Source organism: Hetaerina americana, unplaced genomic scaffold (genome assembly GCF_022747635.1).
Source record: "Hetaerina americana unplaced genomic scaffold, ioHetAmer1.1.p SCAF_37, whole genome shotgun sequence".
In the NCBI taxonomy this organism is placed as follows: domain Eukaryota; kingdom Metazoa; phylum Arthropoda; class Insecta; order Odonata; family Calopterygidae; genus Hetaerina; species Hetaerina americana.
In genome coordinates, this window is record NW_027286952.1 from 1,288,052 (window position 1) to 1,305,668 (window position 17,617).

At 46.4% G+C, this 17,617-nt stretch overlaps 1 protein-coding gene across 1 annotated transcript in view; it reads left to right on the forward strand.

The window, feature by feature from the left end:
- The window catches only part of nkd (naked cuticle), a 102,056-nt gene that overhangs the window by 56,114 nt on the left and 28,325 nt on the right, over window positions 1-17,617 (forward strand). Inside the window, exon 2 of the mRNA XM_071589389.1 lies at window positions 3,307-3,470. Coding sequence (XP_071445490.1) covers window positions 3,307-3,470 — 164 coding nt within the window. The remainder of the gene's footprint in view (window positions 1-3,306; window positions 3,471-17,617) is intronic.

Sequence of the window (17,617 nt, forward strand, 5' to 3'; positions counted from 1 at the left end):
AAATGTCAACGCGATGAAAAGGAACCTGTGTGCACCGTCGTGCCATGGTGAGGTCCCAGCGGTGTTGACGAGACAAAAGTATAAGCACTCAAATGTTAAAAAGAAATGGCGAAACTATACTCCAGACTTCGCAAAGTAAACGTGTGGAATGTGATCAAGAGCCGAAAAGATAATGGCAAAACCTAACTGTAAATGTAAGATTGTATGAGAATATTTAGGAAATGACCCAAAATTATTTTGACCTTACGTAACAGACCTACATACGAGGCAAATGTCCAACTGTGCAGTCTTTAATGGCAGAAAATTTAGATAATTTTATAGATAGGGTACGCGAGGCCAATCTCCTAAATACTTTCTTGCTAACTAGGCGTGGTAGTCCAGTTGGTAAAAGCGTTGGATTACCTACCAGAGGGCTCGGGTTCGAATAGCTGGGGCGCCTCTGGGCACCTTCAGCTTCGCTCATGCTGTGTGGTATTCCGGGGGACAAGATCTTCCTGGAAAACCTAAGGCGAAAGAGAAAAGGCACTGGGCAGGGAAAAGAGATCTGGCCTCTCTCTTCGCCCTGCTGAACGATTGTATACGTCGCTGGGCACCTGGATAGCTTTATCCTCGCATGTGAAATGACCTTCGGGTTGTGGTTTGATTATGAGTGAAGGATTTTTCCGGATTCCATGGAGGGCTGCTAGTTCTATTTTGGCCTTTGGTACGACGGTCCTGCGATGGACCTGCGCGACTTCACTCCTTGGATATTCCACGGCCCCTACCCGTAATTTGCGGGCATGGATCACATTAAATGTGCGACTGAGTTCATGAAAACGCTATGTAGCATCCGGCTGGAACCGTCAAAGATCCTGTTGAGCTTCGGTATCATCTCTATTCATGCGAATCCCCGCTCAAACTGCTGGAGAGCTGCTGCTTCGACGAGAACGTCGTCTTATTCCCCCACGTCTTGACGACTAATCAATGCGATACAATCTGAAATTTAATGAGCAGACGGAAGGCGTCGCAATGGGATCTCCTCTCTCGCCCGCGACGGCTAATTGCCACGCGGAAGATTGCGTAGAGAAGACTCCCTCTCTCTCTCTCATTCGCCGAGAGTAAGCCTCCCAAGGTTCCCTCCGCAATTTGGCGGACATTGCGCGTCGCATGAGCAGACGGGGCCGGGACCCTCACGGAATTCGTGGAGCATAAGAGCGCCCTGACATCAAATTCACTCTGGAAAAGGAAGAACACACTTGCCCGACGTGTCCTGATGCTCCCGCATGAAGACGGGTCACTTGGACGGCGAGTGGAGAAAGACCACCCACTCGAGTCCCTGAGTGAACGGGCGGAACGACGCCATTACCCATCCCGGAGCACTCGTCTCCGCAGTGGACCATGGAGGGCGAACCACAGGAGACGAGGAGAGGGCCCCACGAATTTCAATCATTTGGAAAAATCGTCTGTCAACAAGGATACGACGAGAGGGACATGACGATGGTCCGTAAAAGGAACGAACGACATCGTATGGGAGTACACCTGGTCCCGGAGTATACGAGACCTGTCCAATAAACACGCGAACTGAGACCATTAAAAACTTGATTTTGCAAAATTAAGTCTACATCGTTTTGTCCCCATTCAAAGTACTCTCCATTAGTTACTATACACTTATTCCGTCATCTTTTCCACCGTTAATAAAACAGTTTGGAAGCCCTCTGCAGTTTTGGTTTTTAGTTTTATCGTCGTTTCTTGCTTTTTTGCATTTTTGGAATAGGAAATAAATCACAGGGGGCGAGATCTGGCGAACAAGGAGGAGGATGATCAAGGATCAAGGTGATTGAATTTTTTGCCAGAAACTGGCGAACAAACAATTCTGAATGTGCAGGTGCATTTTTATGGTGAAGGTGTCAAGCATCTATCATGTTTGGTTAAAATAGTGTGCACTGTCGATTTTCCTAAATTCAGTTCATCAGACATCATTCGGACAGTTTTTCGACGATCGGTAAGGACAAGGGACCGCACACGATCAATGTTGTCGTCAACACAGGGGGTTGGAGGAGTCGTCCCGGCCTTGCATCATCCGTGCCATCCTGTCGCCCATCTTTAAAACGCCTAATCCACTTGAAAACGGACGTTTTCCTCCGAGCATTATCACCGTAAACAGCTGCAGTCAACATTTCAGTCATTTCTTGGTAACTTCTACCGCACTTCAACAAAAAACTTGATGTTGATTCGTTGCTCCGTGATTTCGTCAATTTCCATTTTCGACCAACAGTGAAAACAAGTACAACAGAAACTAACATAACTGGCACCATGCGCACAGCTCGACGATCCGCTAAGCAGAGACGGCTCATTGGGTCTCAGGCAACTAGCGCCTGGCTAGTGGGCCAGGGGCTATAGTCCGAGTCATGGCCGCCAGATTGCACCAGTTCGCGCATTTATTGCACAGACCACATTAATGAAATGAGAGCAGTGACAAGAAGAGGCAAGGCCTTCCGTACGTCTCTCCTGTCGTAAATCCTCAAGCGGCATAATAATAATATCCTCACAGCACCGGGTAAACCACCTTCGTCCGAGTCACTTCGGGACTCCCGGCGTGTACATGTGCGAGTCAATGTGCATTGGAATGCACAGAAGACGAGGGCATCACGTGAAGTCAGCCGTCGAGGAGCAAAGCCTCAACCGGTATCGGGTCTCTGGTTGATTAAATCCAGATCCGATTTCATGACGCCTTCAGCACCAAAGAACCAACGACGCGGCGCGACGTTCATGCCGCCAGCGACTCTGCATCGCCGCCGATGACATGCGCCGCGGCGGTCACCCCAAACCAGCCACGGCTGACATCCTTTTGAAATGTTACCCTACCATGTGGGATGGTGAAACTTACGCACGTAGTCCCTAAAACAATTTTCATAGTACTAGTAGTAATGAAATAGTTAACATGTAAAAAATCCGTACCAGCTTTTGTAGAGCAACAAATATGTAATTTTTTTGGAGAAAAATATTCCGGATGTGGCAGTGTGCCAACCCAAAAGACCAAATCAATGAATCGTGGCACTGGTTCAGTTTTGGGATGGAGGTTGCAAGTCATTGAAATAGGTTGTGTCTATGCAGGTCCCCTCCCTGAAAAGGAATCCCCCGTGGTCATATCGCAAGTGTTGCCTCGTGCGAGTTGGTGCCAGCCGCTTACATAACCTAGCACATCGCTGCCGAAATGAGGTGCTTGTGACGATTCGGTTCGATTCGATGTGTGGCGGCAGCGAATGCTCTGCCGAATGAAATGTAGCCAAGAGTCTGTCTATATAGTTTTTCTCTCTCCCCAAGCAGTACTGCCCTCGGCGACGACGGCGGATTCCCTCAGCGGCGGCGGCTCGCCGTCGGATACGGAGGCTCTGCTGCGGCCCTCCGCGGAGGACGCCCCGTGGGCCGGACATTGGGCCGCGGCGACGGAGGGCAGCGGCGACCACGACGACCAGCAGCTCGAATTCCAGGTGCGTGTCTCCGCGTGCGCGCATCGGCCCGACCCCGTTGGTCTGCCGGCCGACACGCCCGCCGAGAGGTCATTTATCGTAGGTATTCTTGTAATGGAGACCCATCCGGGCGATTGGATTCTCTGTTTTAGCTTAGCTCATTGTTATACACGGTGAGTAAAATTAAAAAAAAAAAATCAATATCCTATGAGTTGTGTCATTTTCCAGTTGAGCTCGGCAGTATTTTAAGTGACAGTGGGCCCTCGCTGGTGCCTATGTTTATATTTCGCCTTGCGATAATTAAGCACAGCGAAACTGGAGATGAGTCAGCCGTTATCGACGTCTTGGGAACCCTATCCGATGTAGTTGATCAAATGTTGCGACCTGGGAAGTAAGTCGTCGAGTGTAGTTTATCTGCCTCTCCTGGTGTCGTTCGTAGAAATTATTTTGTTTTGAAGTTCGGATTTGGATACATTTCGTAAATTGAAAACTTGATCGGATTCCGTGAGCTTTGCTAGACGCACCGCCGTTTAATGCAAGTCCCACACGAATAGTTTCACTTCGTGTGCATCTACATGATCCTAACGCGGTCGGACAATGTTATTCTCATCCCCTATTGTTAGTGGAAAAAATGACATCTTAAATCTATCTGTTCTGCTCATAATCTTTCTAATTGTATTCGCATAGTCTCGCATACCGCAACACGATGGGGGAAGTAATATATTTTCAACATCACTTCTAAAGAAATGCCCTTCCAATTTATACAAGAGCTTCAAACTGTAATTCAACCTTCGCTTCATTACGTGATTCCCAGCCTAGCTCCTCTAATATTTGGGATACGCTTCTAAGTTTATCATAACAACGCTTTACAAATCTAGCTCCTGTACACTGCACGCGATCCAATTCGGCAATTAATCCAACTTCATGAGGATCCCATCTACACTGGCAGCATGTTCTAAATGGGGCCTAACCAGCAAAGGATAGCATTTTTCATTGACCTTTTCATCACATTTACCCAGTACTCTTCTAATAAATCCTAATTTTTTATTAGCTTGTCCAAATATTCCCCGTATGCGTTTCACCCAGAAGAGATGGTGAGTGAGGGTAACGCCTAAGTATTGAATCGAGTCTACACATTCCATTTCGGTGTTCCCGATGCAGTTGGCGCTCGAGAGGGAATTGCTCTTTTTCCAAAAATTCATCACTACACACTTTTTAAAGTACGAGGTTTGTCCAAAAAGGTATCGCGAATTTTGAATTTCCGCGGGTTACGTATATTTGATTTTCGATTTCTTTTTGGCATAATGTTGGTACTTCTGTCTCTTACTTATACCGAAGAGTTCGGCGATTTTGAATGTTCAGTTAATTGTTGACAGTTATTTTACTTGGAAGTGTTTTGGCTTGTCTTCGATTTTTGCCTGTTCCAAAAAATGGATGAAAGAAATTGTAACAAATTTTGTGTGAAAAACGAAATTAAGTGCGCGGACGCATTCCGAATGTTGACTGTGGCATATGGAGGAGCTACCTTGGACCGAAGCAACGTTTATCGGTGGTACAAAATGTGGTCAGGGGGCCGAGAAGATATGAACTACGATGAGTGTGCTGGACGCCCGAGCACGTGAACAACTGACGAAAGCATTGATGAAGTGAAGAAAACAGTATTGGCCAATTGGTCGAATCACCGTTAGAGAAGTTGCTGAGGACCTAAACATATCGATTGGCTCGTGCCATTCGATTTTTAACCAATGATTTGGGCATGACATGGGTCGCCGCGAAATTAGTACCAATATTGCTTACTTTCGACCAAAAACAGCAACGCATTAAGATTGCTAATGAGGTGTTGGCCGCTGTCCGCGACGACACAAATTTGCTCCAGAGGGCCATGACTGGTGACGAATCATGGGTTTATGGTTATGACACGTAAACTAAAGCTCAATCATCCCAATGGAAGCTGCGGCACGGGCCAAGACCAAAAACAACGCGCCAGGTTCGGTCGAAAGTTACTGTTTCTTCGATTGCAGGGGCGTGGTGCATCATGAATGTGTCTCAGGGTACGACAGGGTAGAATGGCAAATAAGGAATATTACCTGCAAGTTATGCGCATTTGCGCGAAGCAATCCGCCACAAACGCCCGGATTTGTGGAAGAATAAAAATTGGCTTTCGCCATATGATAACGCCCCTGCTCACATATCGTTTCCTGTGCGCGAATATTCGGAACAACACACTAAAGATGCCGCAGCCACCGTATGCCCCAGATCTGGCCCCCAGTGACTTTTTCTTGTTCCCGAAACTGAAGGGGCCCATGAAAGGACGACGATACGCCACGATTGACGAGATAAAGATTTCATTGAAGGAAGAGCTGACCAAGATGGCAAAGAATGATTTTTTGAAGTGCTTCGAGGACTGGGAAAAAACGTTGGCACAAGTGTATAACATCTAATGGGGATTAATTTAAAGGGGACAAAATTGATATTCATGAATAAATAAATAATTTTTGAAAAAACACAAAAGCCGCGATACTTTTTGAACAGGACTCGTACAATTCTAATTCCCAAGTGTCGCATCAGCGTTGTATAACATTTAGGTCATCTGATAAACTGCTGTGTCCTCAGAATCACGGTAAACCGCCGCATCATCGGGATATGACCGTATTTTTCTATTAACCACGGAGTCAATGTCGTTAACGTAAAGTAGGAATAGAATAGATACGTTGACAATTCCCTGGGGTACACCTGAAATAACTTCTACTGCATTTGAGCTAAGTCCATCTATCACTACTCTTTGTACCCGACCAATCAAAAAGTCTTCAATCCAACCCCGGATATTTTTATCTACACCATATGCTCATCAGGGGGAAGAAGAAGAAGTCCGGTGGTGCCAGATCGGGAGAATAGGGCGGGTGCGGCAATGTGGCAACGCCGTATTTGGCCAGGAGCTGTCTGACGACGAGCGTTGCCTGTTGGTCGACACTCAGAATTTTCGGCACCATCTTGGCGCACACCTTGCGCATGGCCAAATCCATGGCAAAATCATGGCCAAATAATGCGTTGGACGTTGGATGCAGACAGATCCAACTGGTCTGCAATTTCTTCACTGGTTAAGCGTCGGTCTGTGTTCAGCAGTGTCCTCACTCTGTCCACATGCGTGTTGGTTCTTGCCGTCGACGGCCGTCCGGAGCGATGGTCGTCTTCAACGAGCTCCCTACCCTCTTTAAACAACTTGTGCCACTCAAATACTGTGGAACGGCTTAAGGCAGTGTCCCCATAAGCCTGCTTGATCATATCGAGGGTCTCAGTTGCCGTCTTCCCGAGTTTCGCACAAAACTTCACGGAATAACGTTGCTCTAAATTCAGATTCACTTTGTTTTTCGACGCGGACAAAAAACTTGCTTCACTAAAAACGGTGTCCTCACTCAACGACAGCCCGCAGGCTACTGAGGTTGGTGTCGGTCTGTTGCTAAGAGCCTCCTCCACCTTACCCTGCCAGGCAGACCCCCCTCCACCGCTCCGTTCGCGCCAGAGAAAATCAGTCCTACCACTTTTGGGTGCGACCCTGTTTACTGCCCTATGGTCACTAATTCCTTCAATAGTTTCTACAGTTAGACTTTTGCGGGAAACTTTGTTGCTATCAAATCAAGAATATTATCGCTCCTAGTTGGTGAAATGACAAGTTGATTCGATGAGTTCGACGTTAAAGAATTCAATGGTGTCGCAGATATATTTGTCTGTACCGCCCGTTTTTAAATTACGTATATGTGCTCCAGTCAATAAATAGATGGGACTTAAAGAAGAATACAATGTATATTTCCACTGTCCTTAATTCACGTACAATTAGCGTGATCAAGGACAGTGGAAAGACATTGTATTCTTCATTTAATTAACATGAATTTCCACAAAGTTGAGCCGGGAACAATGGAATAGATGAGACATTGAAATCTCCACCGATTTTAACTTCGCGATCATTGTGTTGGGATTAGAAACCTTTGAATATCCGATCTAATTCTAGTATTGAATTTTATTTGTCGTCCGGCGGTCTGTAAAATTCGCATTCATAAATTCTTTTGGATTGAGGACTTTCATGTGAGCATCAAGCGCTTTCCAAACCATTACCCGGAAATACCTCAGCCCTGCTGACTTAAGAATTTTTATCTGCAACATAGATTCTATTTGCCCCTGATTCTATTTGGTCTGTCACTTCTGTAAATGGAAATGGATTTCGGGAATATTTCACCGTCGACAATATCACTGGATAACCAGATTTCTGTCCCGATAATTATATGTCCATGCCTGTGCTTTGAATAAGGTGATGATATTCTGCGACTTTGTTTTTTATACTCCGGCAAATTACTACCAATACAGATAATGTTTCCTTGCCATTACGGTTTTTTTTGAATTTTTAACGAGGATCGTCTTCTTATTAATATTGAATCCCTTATATAATGTTCCGTCCGATGCTATCTGATTCGTGTTAAATGAACTATTGCTAGCACTGAGCCTCACTTCATTTAAAGCTACATATATTGGCAAAGAAGACTTCAGGAAGCCACCAATTGACCTACACATCTATCTAAAAAAGCCCTGCAGGGCTCGATTATACTCTTGCTGCCTGCTAACCCACCTGGCGGCCTCAGACGTGTAGTGAACACCAGAACGGTTTCGAGGGTTCTTACGCGAAAATGGTCCTCTGTTGGCATATTTATGTCGTTCGGCTAGCATGGGGCGCTTTTGCGTGTCGGATTCATCTCCGTGGATTTTCTTTTCTAGCCCTTCCTCCGAGGCTTGGTTTCCTGCTGCACTTTCTGCCTTGTCAGGCTGGAAAAGATACGAGAAATTGGTATTAAATCTCACGCACCCGGGGGCCGTATCATGATCAAGGCCTTTCTTAAATTTTTGCAGCTTGCCTTTAGAACTTGTCAATATATCTACGTGCATTATGCTCTGGATCATTGTGTTGAAGATTAGTATAGTTCTTTATCTAGTATGCCTTGTGCATTTCCTCGTGGTAATTATTGATGTTTCAGGTAGCTATGTAGTGGAAAAAACACGAAATCATTGCTGCAACGATTGATTTTCTCAGCGCCAAATTTAAATATTCATGAACAGAGTTAGAGGTCCAGATATGGCAACTGGACTATAACTTGGCCCTAAACGAAAATGAGATGCCTGGTCTACTGTACAAATTTTCCCTGGCATATTACTCAATTAACTTATTAAGAAATTTTAATGTTATAAATTTTAAGTAATATCCCTAGCTTCCTGATATAAATAGAAAATATGGAAAGTCATATCAGCTGCACAAAAAATTGTGTGCTACGAATGGATATATTCAGGTTCTCTGTGGCAGGCGTAGAAATTATTGAGGTTTTTCAGGTTCTTTCCGCGTTGACTTTTCTACATCTCGTATGCACCAATCGCCGTTCACTTATTCGCCTTTTCCGCGACGCTGGAGCAGCTTCTTCAATCCCTCAGAATGGAAGGCATTGGCCGCCTGGGAATCGAACCGGTTAATAGCGGCGGTATTCATCGGTTTCTCGTCCTCAAAATGTTGTCCACTCCGGCAAGTGTAGCGCGAGGGAACAGTCGCAAGGTACAAAGTCGATAGCGGTCCAAAAACATTCGTCCACTGATCATTCTTCGCTCTTTGTGTTGGTCGGCATACATTTTGGGTACCCGCCTTGCTCTCAATTTGGCATCTGAGGCCTACCTTAACGATCGACTATTGTGGCGCTTCAGACCGGAGGAGCCGGAGCAGTCGATCAGATCGCAGTTCTTGAACGATTCCATCGGTCCGAATGCTGGAACTCTTCTCCACATCGCGCTGATTTCTGCGGTCATTTCCGAAGTTTCGACACCATCGTCAAACCTTCCCTTCACTCGTTCTTGCGGGTTCATGAATGAATAAATCCACATATTCCCAGTGATGCCCCCTCATCACATTTTTGCATTGTGGGAATATGAATGAGTCGCAGGGAGCGAGATCTGTCGAATAAGAAGGATGACCAAGGATCAAGGTGATTGAATTTTCGTTGGTTTCAACAGAAACTAACATAAATGGCACCATACGCACAACTCTACGGCCCGCCAAGCACATACGGCTCTCATTGGGTCTTAGGCAAGTAGCGACGCTGGTGGGCACGGGCCCATCTATAGTCTGCGTCATGTCCGGGCCACTGCACGTACTCCGCAACTGGCGGGAGCAACGATTTTCGCGGTCACTGTTATCTGCATTCTCCAACAGGCTAGCGACAACCGAACCTAAATATGTACTTCAGTGACCTCGGAAGCAACCAATGGATGGCGCTGAGTGCGGACGTTTTTTAGCTCAACAGTGTTTAAATTCAAGAAAATGGGCGTTAATTTTCGAATAGATGCATCGTAGTTAGGCTTTATAAAAACCTAAAAAAAGCTTATATTATTGAACTTATGTATAATATTATAGCTTTTTTCCCGACAGTGTACCACAAAATTTCAACAGTGTTAGGAAAAATTTAAAGTGATTCTCATATCGTTTGATTTTATTGTTCGATTGGTATTCTTACGGTTAAGGTATATTTTGCATAGACGCACACTATACCATTGTGAAAAGATATAATTCCTTATCTCTCTTAACGAAACAACCTGACAACAGATAGTATAGAGAATAAGAGTCCTGGAAACTACGGGGCACGACCCAATCGGCCGTGTGTCGTGCCAGGCAGCGGGAGAGGAAAGGCTTCCGCGGTATTCATCTCACGAAACCCTTGCGAAGGAAAATGGACAGCCTCAGGGCAGAAGACGCCGAATAAGAAGATCGAATAAGCTAATGGAATATTAGGGCAATGTTAAGGACAGGAAAATTAGAGAATATAAAGCGAGAGATGGAAAGAGGGAATATAGATGTTTTAGGTTTATGCGAGGTGAGATGAAAGGATAGCGGAGATAACTGGACTGATAGTTATAGAATAATATAAAGCGGAGGGGCCTTGAGCCAGCAAGGGGTTGCCATAACATTGAATAAAGAGGTAGGAAGAAGCGTAGTCAACATAGAGCAGGTGGCGGATGGATTATGGAAGAATGTGAACACAGATTTAGGCAGAAGGAAGTCCTAAATATTGAATAATACATTGAGAAAGGTAACAAATAAAGCAAAAGAAGCATGGTCGAAGACGCAGTACGAGGTCATGGAAAGTTTGCTGAGGAAGGGTGAAATTGGGGCGGTATGCAAGAAGATTACGGGAAGTAAGAAGGAAAAATCTTTGTTAACAGTTTCAGATAGGTTGGGGAAGATAATAGTTGACACAGAAAAGATCCAAGAGAGATGGAAGGAATGTTTGGGAAAACGGTGTGGTAAAGAACTTAGGCCAGCAAGGTTAGACATGGATAGTGAGTATGAATTAGAGGAAGATGAGAAGCTTAGGGAGGAAGGTGAGGTGGCTATCGTACTGGCTTCCCACTGAGAGGGCCCAGGTACGAATCCTGGAGGCGACAGATATTTTTCAGTAGTAACCCGATCCCTACTCCCTCGGTGCTTTTTCGAGAGCCCTTGGAGTGAGTACGACGTCCGTCGGATGGGACGTTAAATTGCGGACCCCCCTGGCGCCTTTTGATAAGAGTAGGCTAATGCCGACACCGGGTTTCTCTCCACCCTTCATCTTTTCCTGTCCATCCCTAAATGCGCAAATGACCTCATCTCTAGGTCGCCTCCCCCTAAAACTACTGCTACTAGATATCTTAGGTCGATGAGGTAAAAAAAGGCATGAAGGGAGATGAAATCAAATGAGGCCTTGTGGGTAGAGAACATTCCCGCTGCACTACTTGAAGGAAAATGTGGGAGGAAGGGTTATGGATCAATTCGTAGCAATTATGAGGGAGGAATTTGGCCGGAAAACTTATTTAGACAGTGAAAATATCTATTTAAAAAGAGAAAGGTAGCAATATATTGAGGAACACAGAACAATAAGTTTGATTTCCCACGCAGCTTAAGTTATTCTCAGGAGCATGAACAAAATGATGGAGAGCCAGGGCAAATGATTACTTAGGGGATGATCAGTTTGGCTTCAGGAAGGGGAGAGGCGGGCACTTGTGATGCCATTGCACTCATGCACAATGTTTTCTGCGTGAATCGTGGAAGGATCCTTTCGAGGATTTCGCATTGAGCCTTGATAATGCGAGGTTTTTGGTATTTTTTTGGCTTTGGATCTCGGTCATTGGTTCGGGTCGTGGTTGGACGTGAGGTAGCGCAGTGTTTTATTTTGGGATGTTTCCAAGCATTTTTTAGTACTATTGATGAATTGGCGAAGGTTTTGCAGTCGTAAGGCGGTAGAGGACGGATGGATGCCTTGTTCGCCAAGTTGCATTTATTTATTCCGTATGATGGACGAATAGTGAGTCTGACGGAAGCAGAAAATGTCGTTTGCCGTCCGAGTTGTCCGAATGCGATCGAAGTGTATCACTACAGAGTGCATTCCAAAATTAATACAATTATTTTTTTAAAAGTATTTTATTGATCAGATTTGCGCAAAACTTTAAATTCTTCAAAGTACTGTCCTTGCGCCTCCACACATTTTCTCCAGCGAATCTGCCATTACCGGTACGCGCCCTTAAAGGCGTCTTCGCGGACCTCTCGCTAGGTCTTCGTCACGGCTGATTGGATTTCTTCTATGGACGAAACACGTGTTCCTTTCTGGGCTGCCTTAATCCGAGGGAATGAAAAGAAGTCTGCTGGGGCGACGTCAGGACTATAGGAGGGTGGGGCAGCGTCGGCACCTGGTGTTTGGCCAGGAACCCGCGGATTCGTGGCGCCTTGTGGCAAACACCTTGGGCACGAGCTTGGCGCACACTCTCCTCATCGCTAAATCTACAGTAAGAATGCAAAACACAACAGTACACGACAAGTTCAGTTCATTGGCAGCCATCTTGATACTCAATCGACGGTCAGAGTCTAACAATTGTCGCACACGAGCCGCAATGTTGTCGGTTGTCGGCCGTCGAGAGTGTTGTTCGTCGTGAACCTCGACCCGGCCCTCCTTAAAGGCCTTTAGCGACCTCAAAACTGTAGAGTAGGACACAGCAGAGTACCCGTAAGCTTCACGAATCATTTTGTTGGTCTCCTCAAGATTTTTTTTCCATTTAGCGCAAAACTTAGCAATCACGTAACGTTGTTCGATCCTCGATTCCATTTTTTTCGTGACACGATCGGCGCGCAGAGGTTTAAAATAACTGACGTCCTGCCCCCTCCACAGCTTGGAGAGCACTGAGACCGGTTTCGCGGTCAAGCATAGCGTCCCTTCCACCAACTCCAAGTACTTTATTTCACTCCAATTAATAGGAGCGGCGCGGGAAATTAAATTGGATTACTTAAAAAACGCACCCTACATGAATGTGTGTGAGGAGTTTATCCTAATGGGGGTGGATTTGAAAGTTGAAGATTTTTTGGCCAGGTTTTTTCTTCTTTTGCGATAGTCGACGTTTTTTGCGGATTTCGACTTGACGGTCAAGCACACAAGGTGTGAGAATGGCTCTGATGCTGGAAAAGGCGCAGTTAAGAGCCCGGGATCCAGGATCTCGCCGCGACGACACATGTATCACCGGCGATCGTGGAAGCGAGGGCGTCGTGGGGAAGAAGGCACATCATTTGTTCTGTGGCGTGAAGGAAGGAAGGAGATGGTGTGGCGCCCTGCGGCACGCCACTTTAATTGACCTGATTGACTAACGAGAGCGCATCAGTTTCGGCGTGATAGGAGACGAAGCAGGTGGAGATCATTTGGAGCTAGCGGCCGGGGACATTCCCTCTGAAGAGCTTAAGCCGGAGGCCCTCGGGCCAGAACAGGCCTTGGCAAGAATCATGCAGCCGTGCGGTGGAAGTCTTGAAACCCTTGCGAGGCGAACCCTAAGTCCTGCCAATTCGTCGAGAGTGGGAGATCTTTGTGAAATCCAATCATCTCGGGTCTAATTTCAAGCCATTAATACGTAGGAATAGGTCGTCGGTTGTTATTTTTTTTTCAAAATGTTTTGAAACATTGGAAGGTAGGGCGTACCATAATGGGCATAACATACTTGAAGAGTTTCTCGATCTTTAAATTGTTTTAAATCCCGGGAAATTCTGTCGTATGTCTCACATGACTACAATCTTCTAAGTGCCGCTTAGAAGATTGAGTCATGTCACAAAATCTTACGTCCTGATCACAATTTTAATTGCATCACTATCGATTTTATGGTTTCTCGCATCAATAAGTTGGAATTTCTGTGCACATTGAGTTTTGGTTGATCCCTTTCTGGCCGGATAACTACCTTCGCAAGTGTTCGATTATGCAGGCAGGCGCACAGGCATTCTGGAATGTGGCTTGCTCAAGTTATACCAACAGTGATCATCAGTTTGGATTTACTTGCCCCGGCTGAGCTTAGCCATTGCAAATCTGAGTTATCGATATAGTATAGTTGAAGGTGTTCGATCCCTCGGAGGAGCCAAATAAATTCATGAGCCCCAATCCTGCAGCCAAGCCTTCTTTATCTGAGGTGCTGTCATGTTTTCCTATAATGGTTAACTTCCTATTAGCTTATTCAATTTTCGGGGCGCTATCCTTCCCTTGGGAGGCAATGTCTCCCAATACCACTTCACTGGTAAGTAGCATACGTCTTTACGCACATTTCAATCAAATGAAAGATTGGGATGCAGGTGGTCGGAAGGGTGAATAACAATGCTCTTGAAGATTTTTTCACAAACGGAAATGTACCATCAACACAGTCTGAAAAACTGTCCTATCCTATTCTTGTCCCCGTCTCTTAAATGGCCATAATATTTCTTGGGTATTGATCCATTCCATGTGTTTACAGAATGGGAACAGTTTAAACCTACTTTGCTTCAAGAAGCACTTAGACGTTCGAAGGAGGTTGAATGTGCCAGTGTTTCGGCCAAGAAGTATTAACATGGAATTAGTTCTTGCGTGCAGTAAACGAAGTTCATGCCCTTGTCAAAGGTTGCGTTTTCACCCACTAATAAGTTCATGGACTACGACCTCGATGTGGGGGAGGACTGTCGGGGGATATAATAATTAACCCTGTAGTGGTCACCCATTTACCCAGATAGGTTGAATGGTCGGAGCGAAAGGAATCAAAGAGGTCAGCGCGGCGGCGTCCGTTCAGCTCTGGGAGGTGGTCACGTCGGATCGGATCCCTGTGGGGTGGCCATTCGAGTGATGTCCCATTGAAAACACAATTGAGGAAGGCAACGGGAAGCCATTCCAATTACCTTTCCCGTGATAAATACGGCCGGGTTCGAGCCTGTCATGAATCCGGGAAACTGCGGATTTTGGCCGGCTGTCCCGCGCGGGAGAGGCGAGCTTCCTCCGGTCTCTTTCACTCGAAATCCTTGCACGGCGGGAGGAGTCAGTCTGACGGAGAGAGCTCAGCTGTTTGGATAGGAATATGGGATGATAGGAGAATGCCGAGGGCAGGGAAATTGGGAAACGTGAAAATATCAGTGGAAGTAAATCATTGAAAGTAATAGCAGAGCCGATTAATCTAGTGGTAATCGGTAGTATATGCCGACAAGCAGTCATGGTGAGTTATAAGTCTCTCAATGAATAGAAATTGTTGCGGATGCCCCTGGAGGAGAACGCTCGATGTAGACGGTGTAGTGGTGAGCGAAGGGGGGAGAGGCGAGATCTGGGACCGGGCGGGAGTGGAGTTTGCGGGGGAGGTGTGGCCGGCCATTGGACTGGTGGGGAACAGTAGAATAACCAGCAGGGTATAAAGCGTTTGACCCTCCTGCCCTGATTGATCTCGGAAACGTCTGATTGTGATATTGCCCGGGATTCGAAGTGCATTGGAGTTCATAAATGAAGAACACAATGTACAGGGTTCGTCCGGAAAATAAGTGTACTGATTTTTTCCCGCCGCTCCAGGCGCGCCCAGCACCGCTCTGACGGGCTGCGATTGGAGGGGGGTGTGTTGGCTAGCGACGCTGAAAAAGGCAGTCGGCTCTGAGCTGTGGTGTAGTGAGGAGCTCTGTTAACGCGAACCTCCACGCTCGACCCACGTCACGGAACGCGATGCCGAAGTTTTTGGAGCAGCGTTATTCCATCAAATTTGCGGTAAAGCTTGGGAAATCGTGTACCGAAACTGTCGGTATGATTAACCAGGCTTACGGGGAGTCAGCCATGTCCAGAAACATGATCTTTCGGGGGATCGAGATGGTGCGGGGGCTAACGTACTGGCTTCCCACCCTGAGGGCGCGGGTTCAAATCCCGGCGGTGTTGAATATTTTTCAGTGGTATCTCGATCCCTACTTGAGGGGCTTTGTGGAGGGCACTTTGAGTGAGTACGCCGTCCGTCGGATGGGACGTTAAGCCGCGGACCCCTTGGCGCCTTTCGTAAAGAGTAGGCTAATGCCGACGCCGGGTTTCTCTCCACCCTTCATCCTTTCCTGTCCTTACCCTATGGCGCAAATGACCTTAGCTGTCGGTCGCCTCCCCTCAAAACTACTACTACTATGATCTTTCGGTGGCACAAGATGTTCGTGGAGGGCAGAGAAGAGGTCGACGACGAACCACGGCCTGGACGCCCATCAACGACACTCACCGACGAAAATGTGCGAAAAGTTCGCGATGTACTGAACTCTGATCGTCGTCTTAGTGTTCGGATGATAGCAGAGCAGTGTAATGTGCCAAAAACAATAGTGCACGAGATTAAAAACATCTGGCGAGCGATCAAAAACATCTGGCGGCTGCATCACGACAATGCGCCGTCTCACACCGCGCTTGTCGTGTCGGACTTCTTGGCCAAGCACGGCGTGGCAACGCTGCCGCACCCGCCCTACAGCCCGGACTTGGCACCACCGGACTTCTTTCTGTTCCCGAAGATAAAGAGGAGTTTGAAAGGAACGCGATACGGGACTTTGGACGCCGTCAAAGAGGCCGTGACGACGTGTCTTCGAGAGGTTCCCGATGATGCCTTCGCGGGAGCGTTCCAGGAATGGGAACGCCGCTGGAACAAGTGTATCGACTCACAAGGGTCCTATTTTGAGGAATATTAGCTTAAGATATGTAAAAGTGTAATACATTTTTTTTCCTGAGCTCAGTACACTTATTTTCCGGACGAACCCTGTATTTTTCCTCTGTTCTTTACTTTGGTTCTGCAAGTTTCAACGCTTAGGCGTCATCATCAGGTACCAATTAGTCAAGTTGCGATCCATTAATATTCCATTCATGAGGGAGAGGAGGGGTGAAGGAGAGAGGGAGGGAAGGAGAGGGGTTGTTGTGATCGGTGTTGATGGGAAGAGGGAGGGGGTTGTTAAGCATCAGGAAAGGGGATTGGTGGGTTCAAAGTGGGGGGGAAGGGGTCATTTGGTCTTTCCGTCAAGGAAGGGGATGCTTCCAGGACTTGGGAGAGGTATTCAAACAATAATTCATTGACCAAATGACACTTTTTCAAATTCTTCCTGGTTTCCAGCATTTCCCGCTCTCCTTCCTTTGACCATTTGCTGGATCAGTTCCGGGTTAAAATAGCTCCCGTGATTTTCTTCCCACAGGTGCTTGGCAAAGTGAGATTGCGTGAGGTCACCTTTCCTATAACTGTGTTCATGTTCCCCCGCTCGTGTTTTTAATGATCTCCCCGTTTGGCCTATATATATATATATATATATATATATATATATATATATATATATATATATATATAACACTACGGTCCTTACAAGTTACCTTATAAATGCCACTTTTATTTTGTTTTTTCACTTCGTCTTTCGTAGTATTCATGAATGATTTTAAGTTTTTCGTATTGTAAAAAGCTATCAGAAATTTTTCCCTAGTGAAGAGGTCCCCCCTCTCCATCCCTCCCCCTCTCTCGTCCACCCCTTCCCCCACAAGAATGGACCGCAACTTGACTAATTGGTACCTGATGATGACGCCTTGGCGTTGAAACTAGTGGTGCCAAAGTGAAGGGCAGTGGAAAAATACATTATGTTCTTCATTTAATGAACAAGAACTTCCACAAAATTGAGCCATAAACAATGGAATCCATTGGAGTTCTTGGCCATGCCTAAAGGCTCCGGCGTCGCGGATTGCCGTCGAGGAAGGCGGCATCCCCCCTCACGACGCGATCCCCCCTCTTGTTTGCCAGAACTGTGGGCATTTTGGTTTGTAGTCGTCCGTCACCTCCTTCACTGAGAGACCTTTCTCGCGTGTGTGTTC